Source organism: Solanum tuberosum, unplaced genomic scaffold (assembly GCF_000226075.1).
Source record: "Solanum tuberosum cultivar DM 1-3 516 R44 unplaced genomic scaffold, SolTub_3.0 scf00039, whole genome shotgun sequence".
Classification (NCBI taxonomy): Eukaryota; Viridiplantae; Streptophyta; class Magnoliopsida; order Solanales; family Solanaceae; genus Solanum; species Solanum tuberosum.
In genome coordinates, this window is record NW_006238968.1 from 2197227 (window position 1) to 2216815 (window position 19589).

General features: G+C 31.5%; 2 protein-coding genes and 2 non-coding genes across 4 annotated transcripts; 2 read left to right on the forward strand and 2 right to left on the reverse strand.

Annotated features, from left to right (window-relative positions):
* Nucleotides 1-120, forward strand: MIR169A (microRNA MIR169a). Its single transcript, NR_127294.1, has one exon. It is a non-coding gene; the product is annotated as a microRNA MIR169a (primary transcript).
* Nucleotides 121-3716: 3596 nt separating this feature from the next.
* Nucleotides 3717-6435, forward strand: LOC102594073 (peroxidase 72-like). Its single transcript, XM_006343323.2, has 4 exons — nt 3717-4002; nt 4283-4474; nt 5014-5179; nt 5922-6435. The coding sequence occupies exons 1-4, from the start codon at nt 3769-3771 to the stop codon at nt 6329-6331; spliced, it is 1002 nt and encodes a 333-aa protein (XP_006343385.1). The 5' UTR covers nt 3717-3768; the 3' UTR covers nt 6332-6435.
* A 1178-nt stretch (nt 6436-7613) lies between these two features.
* MIR169B (microRNA MIR169b) lies at nt 7614-7725 on the reverse strand. The gene has a single exon (NR_127295.1). It is a non-coding gene; the product is annotated as a microRNA MIR169b (primary transcript).
* Nucleotides 7726-9682: 1957 nt separating this feature from the next.
* LOC102582264 (uncharacterized) lies at nt 9683-14965 on the reverse strand. Its single transcript, XM_006343367.1, has 5 exons — nt 14563-14965; nt 13045-13123; nt 12211-12951; nt 10933-11184; nt 9683-10205 (listed from the first exon to the last, which is right to left on the reverse strand). The coding sequence occupies exons 1-5, from the start codon at nt 14963-14965 to the stop codon at nt 10046-10048; spliced, it is 1635 nt and encodes a 544-aa protein (XP_006343429.1). The 3' UTR covers nt 9683-10045.
* Nucleotides 14966-19589: the final 4624 nt, after the last annotated feature.

Consider the following 19589-nt stretch of genomic DNA (forward strand, 5'->3'; position numbering starts at 1 on the left):
TAGCCAAGGATGACTTGCCTGCATCATTAATTAATTCTTGAGGCTAGCTTGTGATATATCATGTATATGACATGTATACAAGCATTCTTCTTTGATGGCCAGGCAGTCTCCTTGGCTACTCTAATAGGTTCCTCTCATTCATGCTAGACTCCTTTCTTCAAGTTTTAAATCTTAACGCCAGCATAATCATTGAAAGAGTATCTTCTTTTTCGCCACATCGCATCAAGGTGACAGGATTCGAACCTATGGCCCTCTGTACCCAAAACATATGCGAACTCTCAATTTGATCAGGAGAGCCTAGAGAGCTCTCTATCTTTCCTTCTTTAAAATTTAAAAAAATAGAGGCGGATTTAAAGTTTAAATTTTACAGGTTTACCTTTATATTTTGTATCAATTACATTTTTTAGGATGTGATAATCATGGTGTCTGCCTGTTTGGGTCAGTTTTCGCACACCTTAACTAATTCCACATACAAGATATTTCTCACCTCCCACCAACAATAAGTACTAGGGTGCTATCATTGAGACCTTGTGGTTCTTAATTTACTTCATTGACCACTGACTAGGTCACACGTTGGGTGCTATCCGTTGCATTTTAAAATTACGGTATAACTTGTGCTTTTTTCTTTTTATTTTCTATATGGAGACAAATCTAAGATTTTATATTGATAAGATGCATAAATATTCCATTACAAATTTACTTATTTGTCATAACAAGTAAATGTAATAATCCAATCCTTCGTTTTGAGTATTTGCACCCTATTTCATGATATGAAACTTCTCATAGGTTCTCATATATGGTGTTTTGGGATTTGTTGGGATTTGACTTTGACGGCATTCCTGATTCTTTTTCATGGGACAAGCACGTGAAAATTCTTTTTGATAATGGGTGATGGTGAGATCCAGGACTTGTGTCTGTTTTGATACCATACTAAAATGTGCAACCATTTCATCTAAAAATTTAAGCTATTAAAAAAATACACTTTTATTATTTAATTATATTCTGATTTGCTACCTAGATGCTTATATTATTTACTTACATAGAATTTATTAAACTTGTCTTTCCTTTAGCAACTACTCTTTGTTAGAAGGACACAAGGTGTTTGGTAGTAATGAAAAAAAGTTGGAAGGTCAAATATTTGTCTTGTAACAAGTTGTCCTTGTTCTAGTAAAGAACAATTTAAATATAAAAAATAAAATAAAGACCAAAGATTATTGGTTTTGTTGCCTAATTAAACCTTCTACTAATTGTATTCTATTTATATTATTCAGATTTACCTAATATTCCCTTTTTGGTTATCCATTCCTCTGCTTAATTCTATAACTTGTAGTAGTAATATTTTGGTGAAAATACATTGCTTTTTTTCTGTCTTTTTGGGAGGAAAAAAATACCTTATTTATTTTTTAGCTTATATGACTTTATTATGTGTAAAGCTATATATATCTTGTTTTAGTTGAACTAATATTTGCTTTTTCATAATCCTATATTTTAAGCTAAGTCACTTTGAACAACCAAGCACTCCACATTATTAATTAAAAATATTAAGTCATCAGATTTTTACATTATCAATTTAATTTAGTTGAATATAACAAATTAATATATGAATATTTAATCAGGGACGAAGCTATAGAGAAAGCTATGAGTTCAACGTCAGAATTAAGTAATTTTGGCCAAAATTATGTATTTTTGTTAAGATTGTCATCATCACTTAATATGTATAAATATTAATTATTTAAAACTTGATTAATGAATATTTTTTAATTTTGTTTTACTCAACTGCATTTTAGGATGTTTTTGTAAGTCTAAGTTAACCAGCAAGATATATAAATCTTTACTCTTATCAAATTGTATAGACTTCCTTAAATAGATCAGAATTGGCTATTTTAATTTATTCCTATTATTTTATGTGAATGAGTCTTGAGTGTCAATTTTTTTTACCCAAGAAGAAAAGTAATCACAAAAATAAAAAATAAAAAAATCATGAATATTTCCACCTTCAAATACTCGGGGTGAATCTAAGAGTTCGGATTCACATAAATTCAATTTTTTTGCAAATTTTATGTAAATATTAAGAAATTTATTAAATATATGTAAGTTTTCAATACTTTTATTAAAGCTCTGATTATTCTTAATTCACATCGCGTAAAGCCTATTTGATGAAATAATATGTTCGATGCTTGTCGTATCCGCCTTAATTCCTTTAACCAAACACACTATTGAATGATTGGTTGACCAAATCAACTTATAATATTCTCATGTTTCATTTAATTATTTTTATTAAAAAATGTGTTTTAGCTTTTATATTGTACTTATTATCCGTCAAGTCAACTAAAAAATAATTATAGATTGTATTCATAAGAAATAAAATGTGTAACAAGAAAAATAACTAAATTGTTTACTACAACAGATTCAAATTAATTATACACTATTAAGAGGGTGTTAGGATTGACTTAAAAGTTGGCAAAACTTATTTTTGAGTCAGTTTTTTATTTCTGAAACTATTTGACAAATATAAAAATAACTTAAAATAAGTCAAAAATAAGTTAGGAAGTATTTTACAAGGTTAAAATAACTTAAAATAAGTTTACAATGACTTGAAATAAGTTAAAAACCAAAAGTAGATTTTCCCTACTTTTTATTTTATGACTTAAAAGTCATTTAAATTTGACATTTTATTTTTGACTTAAAAATTACTTTTTTAAGCATATCCAAATGGGTTCGAAGAATGCTTTAAAAATTCTTCAACAATTAGGAATCACGATCAACCATCTGGAATGCATTAAAAATTATTTGTTCTCCATTGCGCATAATTTATGTTGCACACATTTTTTTTAGTTCGTTTTAAAAGAAGTAATGCACTTTAAATTTGAAAATAAATAATTTTACATTTTTATGGGGGGATTTTTACACATAAAATCGTTCAAATTGACTATCTAGGTTGTATTTAAAAGTCTCGCGAGTATTGAATTTTTTTACAACCATGTAAATTTCATATCAATTCAAACCTATGTATGTTACACATATTAACATGTATTGGAACAAAAAAAAAATTCCTATTTGGTGTCCGATATTATTAGTAGAACTCGAATAATTTGAATTTGCCCAGCATAAGGCCCTATTCGGAAAGAAGTGCTCTCTACCAAAGATTTTTTCATATTCAGACTCAAATCCGAGACTTCTAACTATTAAGAAAGGAACAGTCTCATCCATTGAACACGTTCTTTGATGGTGTATTGGAACAATTTCATCATTAGGTATTAAGTGGTACTTACTCAAAAATAAAACTATAACCACACAAATTCCATTTCAATTCAAACCTATATGTGTTACAACTTACACATACTCACATGTGTTGGAACAATTTTTATCTTTTTTTGGTTTTTCATCTAATGTCTGGTATTGGAGTCCAACTAATCTGGATTCACACCACGTAAGGACCCATTTGGGGGGAGGGGGAGGGGGGAGCAGCACTCCCTATTAAGAATTTTTTCAAATCCAAAGTTTGAACTCAAGACCTCTATTTAAGGGATAAACAGTGTCATCCACCGCACCACATCGAAGTATATGGGAACAATTTCATCATTAGGTAAAAAGTGGTACTTACTCATATTAGTTATACTAATCCTAACTTAAAAGCTACCAAATCCATCTAGTTCTCATTATACACTATATATACTCATACAATTTATCTCAATTTCATCACTACTAACCAACCTTCTTTACATACAAAAATTTCCTCTATAGCAAGTCTTTATTAGAATTTGAGTCATGGCTAAAATATTGAGTTTATTCATCATGGTCACATCTATTCTTGCTTTTGCACCAATATTATGTTTATCTAGCAAGACCAATTATTATGGTTACCTATATCCACAATTTTATGATTGGTCATGCCCAAATGCAAAAGAAATTGTCAAGTCTGTTGTTGCTAAAGCCGTAGCTAGAGAAGCTCGAATGGCCGCCTCTTTGCTTAGGCTTCATTTTCACGATTGCTTTGTCAAGGTAAATTATTTTTAGTCTCTTGGAAAGCGTAGGTGTCTGTTTTTATTTTCTAAAAAATAAAAGTGTTTAGCCTAAATATATAAGCTAGTCAAATTATGTTATAAATATCTTTTCTTATTACATATTTGATATATAAGTCGGTCATTCTCAATTTATGACTTTTCAACTTATAAATATTTTTAATATGACTAATTCTTTTTATTATTTTATTAGTTATTTACAATCAGTTAACTCAGACGGATTATCTAACTATGTATTTTTTTATTTTATGATCATGTAGGGGTGTGATGCATCATTGCTTCTAGACAGCAGTGGAACAATAATAAGTGAAAAATTATCAAACACCAATAGAAATTCGGCACGTGGATTTGAAGTAATTGATGAAATTAAATCTGCACTTGAAATGGAATGCCCTCAAACTGTCTCTTGTGCTGATATATTGGCACTTGCTGCAAGGGATTCTACTGTTCTAGTAAGTACAACTACTTTAAGCCTAACCTAAAGATTTCAATTTCCGATGAACTCAATAACTTTTATTTAGATTTATTTTTGTATTAGAAAATCTTTTGAGTATGCATAAATATATAATTGTGAATTCAGTAATTAAGACGAGTTATAAATTCGTGGTAAGTTTAAAAACTATAAACCTAGGGGTTGTTCAGTTAGTGGGACAAAGAATAACAATTCCTGCGAGATTATTTTAACTCTCGTTGATGAGTATTAATTAGTCTTGAAATACATTTTGTATTAAAATGGTGAGATTAACTATTCCATATAAAAAGTGAAATAGCTAATCTTATAAAATATCTTTGTCTATTCGATTTCAATCAAGTTAAAAAAGAAAAGTTATATATCCTATATAATTTAGTTGGTTAGTTACCATTTTGACAAGATTATGAGATAATTCTGATCTTATAGATTTACTTATAATTACTTTAATCTTATTGTATAACTATTTTTTAATTTATATTATTAGTATATAAAACTTAAGCTCGATTATTATTTATGCAGGCTGGTGGACCAAGCTGGGAGGTTCCATTAGGAAGAAGAGACTCAAGAGATGCTAGTATAAGTGGCTCCAACAATAACATTCCTGCTCCAAACAACACATTTAATACAATCCTCACTAAATTCAACTTAAAAGGGCTTGATCTTGTTGACCTTGTTGCTTTATCTGGTAAAATTTACTCTATTAGTTTAACGTTTATATATCTAAAAGATAATTACAAGTAAAGTGAGTAATTTATATCAAAAAATTGGTATAACTTTATACCATATCCAATGTGAAATAAAACTTTAAAGGATTATTTATTCTTGGATAAAACAAGTTAAATAACAAAACTTCCCTTCTATCAAAGCCCTTACAACTTTCAATTATGATCAAGGTTAAAATTGGAATTCAAATTTTTTTACAATATAAAATCAAACATATATTTTAGATTATATAATGTATAACCTAGTTATCACATTTAAAGAAATCATCATAAATGTTAAATAATCCATAAATTATTAGTATGTATAACAATCCCTTATATAATATTGTTCACAAACCAAATAACCTTTTTAGTATAATTTTGTTTTACTTTCTATATATAAGTTAAATCTTTATTAGATTTTAACTAGACTAGTTATCATATCTAGGGCAGGGCTAGGTAGAATGAACCTCTTCAACAAAAAAAAAATATTTTTATATATAGTTAAAAATATTTTTTGAATGTTAAGAGAGGACAATTACCTCTTGTTTCTGCTTCTCTTTTTTTGCTTCGGGGAAAAGAGGTCCTACGATAGGTAATAACAGGCACAAACAAGTTTTATGTATATAGTACATGTTGAACTCCTTTTGACTTTTTCGTGTGTTTACTTCTTCATATTTTAAACCTTAATTTAGTAAAAATCCTGACTCGAAAATTGTTGTGTAGGGAGCCACACCATTGGAAATGCAAGATGCACTAGCTTCAAGCAAAGACTCTACAATCAATCAGGAAATAATTTACCAGATTATACACTTGACCAATCATATGCTGCACAATTGAGCACTATGTGTCCAAAATTTGGTGGTGACCAAAATTTATTTTTCTTGGATTATGTCACACCAACAAAATTTGATAACAATTACTACAAGAACTTGTTGGCTTCAAGGGGTTTATTGAATTCAGATCAAATTCTTGTGACAAAGAATCAAGCAACATTAGAATTGGTGAAATTGTATGCTGAAAATAATGAGATTTTTTTCGAGCATTTTGCGAAATCTATGGTTAAAATGGGAAATATTTCACCTTTAACTGGATATAAGGGAGAGATTAGGAAGAATTGTAGATACATGAACTAAAAAAATTGGTTATTGTGTTTGATATATTTGATGTATTTTTATGTCAACATTGTTGTAAGTGTTTTTTTCTTATTTTTAATGGTTAGTTTGTATTCATCCTCATATATTAAGTTCATCTTGGGTGGCCTTTGTCATAGTGTGCTAAATGTTAATGATGGTTTCGTATATCTACTCATTTGAAGTACTTTCCTGGTAGATTTTAAAATGTATATTTAGTGGGTGTTTGATCGTGTTTTATTGTGAAATTTGAAGAAAAAAATAGTTTTTTTTTTCAAAGTGTAGAATGAAATTTGAAAGTTGTGTTTGATCATGAATACAAATTGGAGTTGTGTTTGACTTTTTATGAGTAATCTGGAGTGAAAAAGTGAAACACATTTTTGTTGTTTTTCAAATTCTTGAAAATTCTAAATTTTATGATCAAACGTGTTTTTCAGAGTTCAACTCCTAAAAAAATGAAAAAAAAATCATTGTCAAACGCCTCCTTAACATTATTTTTACTTGGTTTTCACACAGACAACCCCCTCCCCCCCTAAAAAAATATTTTTTCACACTTATCTTATTATTGGACAAAATTGAATCAATAGCTAGAAAAGAGGTTGTGAAAAAAAACAAGTAAGGCTTGCTCAAGTGGTTCAACATCTCTATTATCTACCGGTAGATTTAAGGGTTTGAATCATACTGGAAGGTAAGTGGAAATACTATTGATCCTCCGGGAATTTGGAAAGAGCGAAAAAAAAAAGACACTAATAGGCTTCTTGCAGAGAACAGATAAGGATTCTTGATGAGGCTTTTACATGAGGATATAGTGTATTTATATGTTGGCATTGATCCTCGAACTATTGTCAGTCTTAAAAACATCCCTTAACTTGACTAACTAAACTTAAATACACCCTCAATTTTGCAGCATGAATAAAATACACCCCCTAAATTAAATTCTTCTACAATTGCTGATTTTTGGAAAATTAAACAATGTATGAGAAGTTTCAAATAGTGAAACAGGGTCAAATAAGGGTTAGATTGTTACATCCACTTGTTATGACAAATGAGTAACTTTGTAGTGGTATTATACACCTTGCCAGTTTAAAAGTTTTAGATCCGCCTCCATACAAAAAATAAAATAAAGAGCACAAATTCTAGCATAATACATTAAAAATGTAACAAATACAACAATAAACATAAAAAAAAGTTGAACCAATGAAATTTTAATTCTGAATCCGCCTCGACTAAAGTAGAAGCTAAATAAGAAGAGAATAGCCTAGCATGAATGAGAGGAACCTATTAGAGTAGCCAAGGAGACTGCCTGGCCATCAAAGAAGAATGCTTGTATACATGGCATATACATGATATATCACAAACCTCAAGAACTAATGATGCAGGCAAGTCATCCTTGGCTATCAAATAGGCACTTACCCTTCATGTAAGACACTCTTTTCTTTTATCATTTCTTCATATGCTTCTATATAATCTTATTTTTATTTTGTAGCTATATAGACAATGTAAGAACACTACTATTTATATATACACATTTGACAATGTGAGAATACAAATCTAATTCTTTGATTCTACTACTTTCCTCTCACATTTTTTCCTCATGCGATTTATGCTTCTTTTTTTTCTTCATATAAAAAGTAGTTTAATTATTTGACTATATATGTCATGTATGCATGTATTTTGCCACTATGTCATTTAGGGGAATATGTTCATAGGATCTTTAAGACATTGGCCTTAATTATGTGTGCTTTATGACATTTTGAAGGAGACAGATTTTCAACGACAACAAAAGATTGTCAATCAATTTGTACTATATTTTTCATGGGGTCCAAGGGTCGACATTAAATTTTACCAGATTTAAAATAAGACTCTATGAGACGAGTTTGATCCCTGTTCTCAAATTCTAAGGTCCGCTCAAGTTTTATGAAAGCTACTTCACCCTAAATTTTAGCTCATACCTATAAAAAAGGAATACACATTTCATTGAGGAGACTTCTTGAATATCTCATAAACTCATGATATACTCATAGAGAGATCAAAGCATCAAATATTGTCTTTCAAAAAACTATTGTCAGACGTTCCTAGCGATCAAATACATTACAAAGAGGTCTTAATCATCCAACATTTGAGAAATATGTTATTAATGATCCTCGAATCATGGAAGGAGCCTAAATCATTCTACGTTCGAGAAATAAGCTATTAACGATCCTTAAATCTCAAGAAAACTCCAGAGAGAAGAATTAAGGAGATAACAAAATTGTAGCCACAATCTTGATAAATAAAATCACGTTCTTCTTTATAGACAGAAGAAAAGCATAATACCTTGAGACGTTCTCAACTTGACATTATTTATTTAGTTTATATCTGAATTATTTTTCAACATAACCTAAACCTAATAGGGATGTGTATCGATCGGTTCGGTTTTGAAGTTTATCGATTTTGCTTATTGGTTATCGGTTTGTAGAGATGCTAAACTGTTATCGAACCATTAAAATATTGGCTTATCAGTTATTGATTTATCGGTTTTTGATCGTTATCGGTTCGATTATCGGTTTAACCGTTAAGATTTGACAAAAAAAACATTGAAAATCACTTAGAAACAAGGTGACAAACTAAATGAACCATGCACATAAGTTCACAAGTTACATCTTGCTCAAAAGCAAACATTTTTACATTGTAGAATAATGAAGTGTTTGAGACAACCAGAAATAAAATTAAGAAACCAAACTCTAAGTCAAGGACTTTATATACAAAATGGTTTAAATATAATTATTTAATTTACTATCGGGTTATCTAACCCGTTAAGAAAAAATCTCAAACCGTTAAGAACCAATAACCCGATAAGAAAAAAAAATCAAAACCACTAAACCAATAACCCAATACTGATAAATCAATAACTTTTTTTTATTTGGGTTATCGATTTCAATTCGATTTTAAACACCCCTATAACCTAAGCATAATTTAAGTATGAAACTAATTTAGAGTTTAGGGGGGTTATGATCCATTATCTCTGCCCCTCTGCATTGGATTGCCTCCTACTTTCATCCTTTTTAATAGTATTATTTATAAGCATGATATAGGGTTCCTTAATTCACTTAAATTGTTTTCTTTTGGTGCTAATTAGACTAAAGGTTTCACTGCAAATAAAAACAATCCTTTCCAAATTGTGAGACTGAAAGAACTACACAGTTTTGTTTGGAATTAGATGGAGGATTTGTGACAAGATGGATTACTCATTTTTTGGCACTACCTTTGAAGTGCAATGATAACAAATGCTAGTAATATTCCCCATTCCATAAGCCAATACTTTTCAGCTTTGACCTCTCATAAAAAGATAGAATAAAATCTATGGCAGATATATTTGACTTGTAAAAGGGCTTTACTGTTATTTCAGGAACAAAAAACTTTGCTAAGAGAATCCAATAATAGCAACTTGTCGCCATTGCTACAATGAAAAAAGAAAAACTCACATGGTGTGTACACCACTTTAGTGTATGTATCATACGTTTATGCATACACTGCGATGACTTAAAACCATGGTTAATTAATATACATTCACATCTCAATTTGTCATGCTAGAACGTTAACATGTTCAACTAGTGATATCAACATGCTTGTAAACATGTTAGAATGTGTACTGTACATATGATGAATGTTGATCCTCAATAATTTTGAATGAGTGAACACAAGGATCTTTCGAGTGAGATTGAAACGACTAACCCTTTATCTCTTCAAGGATGACATAGAGAAACCCTGTAACAGCATATGTGAAGGTGGCAACATAGTATTTGCCATCTCCAAATTTGTAATTAGTTCCTTCACTTGAGATGGCAACATGAAAACTTCATCAGCTTGGTTTTTGGCCACCCATTCTTCTACGTTCCTGCATAAAGTTTGATTCAGCCAATGAGTTATGAGCTTTTGAAATGGATTGTAATGGGACTCATTGATATGAAATGCACAATTGAAATAAGAGAAGAAAGTGGCCAGGAACATGCAGCAAATGATAATGTTAAAGTAATAACAAATCATTGTCTTACTTTCAAGTTTCAACAAGTCCTACAAGATTTATCTAGATAACCTTCGGTTGGATTTCTAATGAAAACTACATCTTGGAGTGTTCAAAAACGATTTCTTTTCAAATTGGTAGCAACTATCTGATGCTATTTAAAATGCATGACAACAGTATACCTTTTTCAAAATCATCTCAGGAAGACAATAATTTAGTATTTCGTGCCAACTTATTGTTCTCTTCTTTAGATTCTTCACTACTGTATTTGCTTTACATACTTGATTATTTTGACATGTTTTACTTGAACCGAGGGTCTATAGGGAACAATCTCTCTATCTTCACAAGACTAGATACGTTGTTGTTGTTCATGCCAACTTACTTCAATATGGCAACTACTTATAGACTTTTAGTACAGTTCTTGAAACTTAGTTGGCGCACATAAAAGTACGTATCTTTGAACACCAACCTCCCCCCACAGCTTCCTCTTATGTTCCCCTGCCCAGCATTAAGGCAGAGATAGAGGAAGATAACCTATACATACATGTAGATGGCATCAAATGACAGAAGAAAAGGACAGCTAGAGTAGAGAGACAATCACCTGGGTTCAAGTTCCGTGTCATTGATGTTTGCAGAGAACAATAGCTTGACAACGGGGTACATATTAATCTTGGTTACTGGTTCCATGTTATGCATGCAATACCCACTGTAGCACCATGCATTTGGGTTAAGGAGAACAATTTGTGAAAGTGCACGTTTGGTGTGTATATCTCTGACAACGGTCCGAAATGTTAGTTCGTCTTGTGCAGCTTCAAGCAATTGACGTGAAAACATCCTTTCCAAAGTATACTCCCTGGAATCACACAGTGAGTTTATTAATACATCACGAAATCAAAATCAATCAATCAATTGTCCTCAAGTTCAAACTAGTTGGAGTTGAATGTATGGAATTTTTCGATATCCATTCCACTCTATTTGGGCATATTTCATTCCAATACACTGACGTATAGTCTTTTAACTAGGAACTCGTGATAAACACCAGATGTAATATGAAACAACTAAACGTGATCCAAACTAATTGCATCACTGATTTGGATCATTTGCCTTCTGAACTTGGTTAAGTTTGTATTGCTTCTCAGAAATTGTATCCCTCATGTAATGTCAAATCTGATAAGTCTCCTTTAACACCTGAATAATCAAGTGCCCACACCCAGATTGGCACATTTGAATATCTACGTGTGATGTGGCTATAATATCCTTTATGTGCACTACTTGCAGTAACATTGGATGTGATCATTTTAAATCTTGTAAACTTTTAACCTACATGCATTCATCTTAACATCAAAACTACTACAACACTTGTCTTAGAATATTTTGGGACTTAAAGGCCCAACATTCAATCTTACATGACATTGTTGGTCCCAAAAATGCTCTATAGAGATTATCTTTTACTTTGTCAGATATCTTCCTTATGCATAGCACATCAGTAGTGGAAATACATGAAAGACAAGAGGAAATAAGCTCTATCCTGAGAATGTCTCTCTATCAGGGAATAACTTGTTCGACTCTCAGATAGGCCAACATCTAACTTATGGCACTAGAAAACTATTTAGCAATTACTGCGCCATTGACAAAGTTACCATTCTCATCTAGTTTTCAGCTTTCTAAAGAGAGATAGAAAGACATCAACTCCATGAAATGTTATTGGGCAAGAAACATATAACAAAAGGACACATCTATTTAACAAAAATTCCTATTTACAGGTTCCATATGGTTTCAAGAACCACAAGTTGGGAAAGAAGTTTGAGTTTAGAAGAAAAATATAAGAGAATACACTACAAGATAAACTAAATCTAAGGGGGGAATGATAGATGGTTACCTAAATAGATCATTCAATCCACGAACAGGCAAACAAGTAGATATGTTAAATTTGTATAGTCGAACTCCATCATCTAATGGTGCTTTATCACTGGAGCAAGGATATGCTCCAATAAGAGATGAACATTTTGGACAGAGAAATTCAATCCACTTGACGTCTTTGGAAAGATTGGAATGTCTCAACATAAAAGCATCCCCAAGGCAGCCTTTAAGAAATATTTTCTGCTTATCTAAGAGTTCAGTATTCAGTTCATATTCTTTCTCCTTTGAAAAGCTCTCACTAAGATTATTAGTACAACAGCCAGTATTATGGCTTTTAGTGTCACAGTTTGCCTCGGAAGAAATTCCAGCCAATGACTTCATTTTGTCTTCATCCTTCAACTTTGAAGGTATGCATGTTGAACTATCACCATCAATCATCATTTTAACAACTTCATTGTTTGGTTTCACCCCATTATTTTCTTCCTCAGGACAAGGTCTTAAAGAAGTCACCTTGGCTGAATTCACCTGAGAATCATAAGTTTGGTCCCCTTTCAACTCAGGAAATTCACAGCCGACGAGGTCCTCTTTGCATATGATAACAGATGCGCCAGTTATAAGGCAAACACCAGTTGTACAAGAATATGACTTTGCAAATTGCATGACTAGCTGTTCACTTATACCACCAAACGAGCAACAACATGTCCCAAACCAATTGTCTGCAACATCTTGCCAGTCGACTGATGGCATCTCATTAAATAATCTGTTAAAAATAAATATTTAGAGACATGCAATGGCAGTCATGTAAAATAAATAACGGCATTTCCTGCCCGACTGAGAGAAAGAAAAGCCCTACCTGATACCCTTGGTTAACTTAGTTGAGCAACTTCTGCAGTAAAAATGAACTTCCTCCATAGCAGATAATTTCTTTATTTCTAATCCAACAAAGCAGAATTAATAAGAGTGAAATAAAATAAATGAACAAGAAGTTCTACAAGTGTCAGAATGCAAATAAGGGTAGACTCATAGAGTACGTTAAGCAGTGATCATAACTGTTTGCCAAAAACATAAAATCAAAGCAAGATGACATGGCAGTTTCTGCATTACAAATCACCAGTCCCTCAATGATGGAATACATAAACACATCAAAGGAGATGACAGTTTCTGCATTACTGTCTATTCCTTTTTCTTTAGACTTGGTATCACAAGAGAATCAAGTCTTTCACATTCTTTTGACAAGTAGTTAACACGTGTTTTAGAACTTTAAAGTTGTATTTTACACTCCCTAAAGTGATTCAACAGACATAACATGTTATGTTGATCAAATCCTGCAGTTTGAGTCTTGCTACTTGTTGGAATACCTCACAAGCATACAAAAGTGAATTCTTGACAAGCTTTATACATAAATATTATGAACTGTTTAATCCCATGGAAAATTTTCAAATTTGTCTTCCCCACCCATCCACCACACAAAAAGGGAAAAGTCCTGCTCTATCTTCTGCATATTGACAACCGTAGGTGGACTTTCATGAAGATCAAGAAAAAAAATTAATAATTAGTTATTGCACTCTAGTACTTTGGGGACAGAGGAGTATGTAGCAATATAGTTATAGGTTCAATTCAACACATAGCTTTTACATGGAACATAAACTTATGTGCAAAAATTTACTAAAATTGCAATACATGGTAGATATGAACCCATAACTTTAAAAATATAATGAGTGCAATGCTAATAATCTTAAAATTGAGCCCATAGAATTCAAATTCTAGATTTGCCTCTGGTTAGGGATACATTAAAATAGTATCTAAGAGATGCAGAAGAGAAGAAATCACCAAACTATCACACCCTTTGGTGCAACAAAAAAAATACTTGAGTACTAATCTATGGACTATGAAAAGTATACAATATCATAATCATAAGTTGTAAAATGGTAAGATTCCTTTAGATGTATCCCAATGTATCAGCCAAGCACCACTAACATCATCAACTACAACATACCAGTGTAATACCACAATTGGGGTCTCGTGATGATAGAGTGTACTCAAACCTTAATCCTAACTCAGGCAGACAGGTTGTTTCCAAAAGACCTTACCCAATGTAACCACAATTGGGGTCTCATGATGATAGAGTGCACCCAAACCTTACTCCTAACTCATGGAGGCAGATAGGTTGTTTCCAAAAGACCTTACCCAGTGTAATACCACAAGTGAGGTATGGGGAGTGTAGAACTGGCTCAGGTGCAGCAAATGAAACTAGTTATGAAAAAGGAAATACAGCAGTGAAGAGTAACAATAGCTAAATAATGAGCTAACATCCAAATTCGCAAATATAAAACCGAAACTAATCAATTTTAAAAAAACATTTCTGACTAACCATAATTCACCGAGAACGGAAAGAAAGTATCTGAGTCCGGTTTTTCCTCCTCCGGTTCCGATAAATCCAATCCTGAAATGAGCGGATGATCAACAGGAAGAAGAAGAGAAAGCTTAACTTCAACATGATCATCAAATACTCTGCAATGAACCGGAGCTTCCGGGTCAATTAAAACCCGAGGAACTGGTACCCGAACTGAATCCCCTTCGACGAAACAGACAGTGAGCAGAGATTTCTCCACAGATAAATTGACAGTGATTTCGGTACAAGATTTGATATTTGAATTGAAAAGGATTAATCGGAGAGTTGAAGTGTGAGATTGAGCTTCCCATGTGAATCGCCATTTGCTGCTGTTAGGGTTTTCAGTAGAGGCGGGAAACACAATTTCAGATGAAGAAGACATAATTTTGATTGTTGATTCCATTGGGTGGAAAATTGAAATTTTGTTAAGATTTTTTTGGGCCCATCTTACATGGATTTTCATTTTTAGCCCAATGGATAAATAAGAAAATTTGGCATGATTTAGAAGGGGAAACTTTCGCAAATAGCCACTAAAATAATTTTTAATTATGCTTCATAACTAGGGGTGCGCATCGGTCGGTTCGGTTCGGTTTTAGGTGTTATTGGTTCGGTTTATCGGTTTTCGGTTTGTAAATACGTCAAACCGATAACCAAACCAATAACATATTTCTTATCGGTTTATGGTACTTAACGATTCGGTTTTTGGTTTAACCAATAAGAAAATACTCATATATATTATAAACACAATAAGAAAATTTTCAAATAAACCATATGATTTTTCCAGCATTTGGCATGAAAGTAATAATCATAAAAGTAACAATCATTTTCTTGCAAGTTTAGACACTAGACACATTCAAAGGAAAAAGTGTGAAAGTAACAATCGTTTAACCATTAACAAAAAGTGTGAAAGTAACAATCGTTTAACCATTAACAAAAAGTGTGAAAGTAACAATCGTTTAACCATTAACAAAAAGTGTGAAAGTAACAATCGTTTAACCATTAACAATAAGACTAGTAAATTTAGTATAGTCTTATTGGGTTATTAGTTTAACCATTAACAAAAATTATAAAACCGGAAACCGAACCAATAACCCAATAAAAAAATTTGCAAAACCGTTTAAAAACCGTTAGCCCAATAACCCAATATCAATAAACCAATAGTGTTTTTTCGGTTCGGTTTATTGGTTAAATCGGTTTTTGCACACCCCTATTCATAACTATAGTTTGCTAATTACGATACATAGCTACATGTTAGAGGAATGAGAGTGGCGAGCGAGTTGTATATGTATATTTGTTGAATTGTATATGTATACCTATCAGATAATTGTATATATGTAACGGATATACATATGTATTTGTAAATCTAGCGAGCAAGATTGGGAGAGGGAGGAGAGAGACGAGCAAGAGAGGTGATTGCATTTGTATATTTGTCATATAATTATATATGTATATGTATAATTGTATTTGTATAATTTGTATTTGCACATGTATAAGCTAGGAGAGACGCGAGAGAGGAGAGAGGCGCACGTAATTATAGCTAAAATTAAGCTGAAAGCGATAATTAATTCAAACTATACCTATGTAAGTTAATTAATTTTCTCATTTAGATATATTTGCACTTTAATGAACTATGGGCTTTCCCATTCATTTGGAAATTTGACAAATGTTGAGATTCCTCAACTTGAGCAACAATTTCAGTGACCTAACTAAGCTTCCCGATACCATTGGTGATTTACTAGAGACCCGATCTCTACTAACAGGAGAGCCTCCATCTCAAAATACTGTCGGTGCTAAGTAAACTCCCAATGAAAATAAGATAAAAATCTAAAGGAACAAACAAATTCAGGAACTACCTAATAAAATTAGCCTGCTTGACAACTAACTATGCTTAAGTTGGACAAAAACCCTCTTGTCATTGACACCTCCACATGAAGTTGTAGTATTTTTTTTCATTGAAAACCGATACAACCTCCAACCTATTGGGATATCATTAAAGCTCTATATATAAGACAGTGTTTTTTCCTTGAGCAGAAAAAAACTTTTTTTTTTTTAAATTCTTAACCAAAATCTCTGACAAAAGTTGTCGTATGATTTTCAGGAGCGATTTTCTTCTGACAAAAGTTGTCGTATGTTAAAAAAAATAAAAATCGCTGCTAAGATCGCTGCCAAGGTAGCGATTTTCTCAAAAAAAAAATATTTTTTTCTTGATTTTAGTTAAGAATTTAAAAAAAAAATAAAAAATTCTTAATTTAATATTCTTTTATTATTATTTATGATATATAATTCAATTTTTCTCATGCTTCAACAATTTTATTGAGTATACTGTCCGTCTTGTTTATCATTTTTATATTATTAATAATTAACAATAGACATGAAAATAATAGCACCAGGCATGAAAAACGCTACCCCTGCAGCGATGTGTAAGGAAAAAAAATATTCTGACTTACAACAGCGATTTTTTTTATTTTTTTTTACGAAATCGCTGCTGTGGCAGCGATTTTTAATAAAAAAAATAAATTACAAAAATTCTAAAAGGGAAGCGATTTTTCGTCATTGTGTCAGAGGGAAATCGCTTCGTCAGGAGCGATTTTGCCCTTTTAGTTTTAAAAAAATTTGATGTGCCCTTTTAGAATTTTTGACAATTTTTTTTGTCCTTTTGGCTCCGGACTCAAATAATAGTCCACAGTCACAGGCTGTGTAAGTTGTGTCATTGTTCTAAAATACTGATTAAGTTAATTAAACAAATTAAATGTGAGGGCCTACCTCCATTCTTTGCTTTATTCTGGTGAAAACAGATTGATCTTTAAATAATTATATTTTTATTAGGAATCATTAATTGTATTTTAAGGTGATAGAAAAAAGAAATTGCAATAAATAAATTTAAAAAGCCTCACAAGAATATATTTTTCTAATGGACTTGCATATGTAAGACTTCTTTAATTAGTCTTAAAAAATAATCACATGATTCAGTGCATGTACATCACAATCACATACAAGTTGGAGTTATAAGGTATTCAACTATTTTTTAGAGTTTCAAGTTCAAAATTTTCTATATGTTTTTCCGATTAAATTGTTACACGAATTTGCTTTCTACATATTATTTTGATCGAATTTATTATATGAATTTATCTACTATGATTTCTTTCACATATATAATTTACGGATTATTATACTGAATGAAAATTTATCTTATGCACACAACAAAGAATAGCATTTTTGGATTCCTTTGTTATTTAAAAAAAAAGGTATTCAACTACTCTACTCAATAATTCATATGTTAATTGATATCTCAAGCGATAACCAAGACCTACTTTTGATATCATAAATTTTATTTTAATTATACTTAACATCCTTTTCAATAAATTAATAATGTCATTATCAATATAATATTCTAAAACAAACTAAGATGATCTTAACAACTTTAATTTTAAAAGTCTCCATTTTCCAACCAAAGACCAACCAAATCCTTCCACCAAAGATATTAAAATAATAAGAGAAAAAAAAAATGAAAACACGGATGAGAAGATATATTGAGTACACTCTCATGGTATGAAGGGAATTATTTTCATGGAAAGTAATTTTTGAAAAATATGTAGGTTTTTAACATATTTTTTAGTGTTTGGTAAATAAATAAATTTAAAATTATTTCAAGAATATTTATATATAATCTAACAAAATACTATAAAAGTGACAGTGGGTGGAGAATGAGGCCTCGAGGGTGATAGGGGTAGGATGATCAAGGCATGGAGGTTAAGGGTTTACCCCGCAATGTTGTTGGGTGGGTGGGGAGGATAATAAAGTTAATATGTATAATAACTTATATATACATATCTGATATCTGCTTTGGAAACCCGACTAATCGAGTTCATCTAGGAAAGTCACTCTATTGCATATTAAAATGATATCATTAAATACAAATTTTCTAATTAAGAATAGAGAGATACTTATAACTTTTCTATAACTTTTGAAGGTTAAAATACCCATGTGTATAATAACTTGTATATGTACCAACAAGGTTGTGGTGGTGTGGTAAGGACTCTTTCATTCTTAATAGGAGGTCTCAGATTTGAGTCTTCCTGGATACGGAGTCGTCTTTGTTAGGGAGCGTCCCTCCAATACGGATATCAGACACCGGATAGAAAAACGTATATATATGCAACATAGCTTTGAAAGAGACAATTAACCATGCTTATTAATTATTCTCATTAGACAAAATTATTTGCTAGGTTGTTAATTTTGATTGTGTACATACATTATACATCATGGTTGTCCTCAATTATTGTCTCTTAGAATTTGTTAGCCTTCTCAAACCTTTTTATTAATATAATAAATTAGAGGGAAATAGGGAAGAGGAGGAAAATAATCTAAATAGTGATAGTAAATTTGAACACACTTATTATATAAGAGACTCCTATCAATATCACTAAACTTTAAGTCATGATTTTCAACAACTTGCATATATTTAAATGGGAGACATCCCCTTAAGCTATAAATTTGATCCTTATTATAAAATAAAATATGTCAAATTAATAGGAAAGGTACCATAATGATGCTGCATAGACTGAGCCATCATTTTCTTCAAGTGGATGATGGATGACACACTACATTATATATACTACTATATAGTTTTTGTTGAGAGGTTCATGAGGTCATCTAATTCAAAATTTGCAAGTTTCTTGAGTACAACCCATTGATTCATTTATAAAAGAAAGAGATAATCAAAGCACCTCCTAGATTATGACCGAAATCTCAGAAACACACTTTAACTAAACTAAGATCCTACCACTCCCCCACCCCCACCCCCCAAATCCATTTTTTTTTTGTAATTTTAGTACACCTTTTTGGCTTATGTGGCATCCAAACATATCCCATGCGGCTCAATTACGTGGAGTCACATAGTGTTTCACGTAAGTCAAAAGGTATATAAAATTACAAAAAAAGAGTTTCAGGGGTAATAAGACCTTAGTTTAGTTAATGATGTGTATCTCTGAGATTTCGGTTATAGT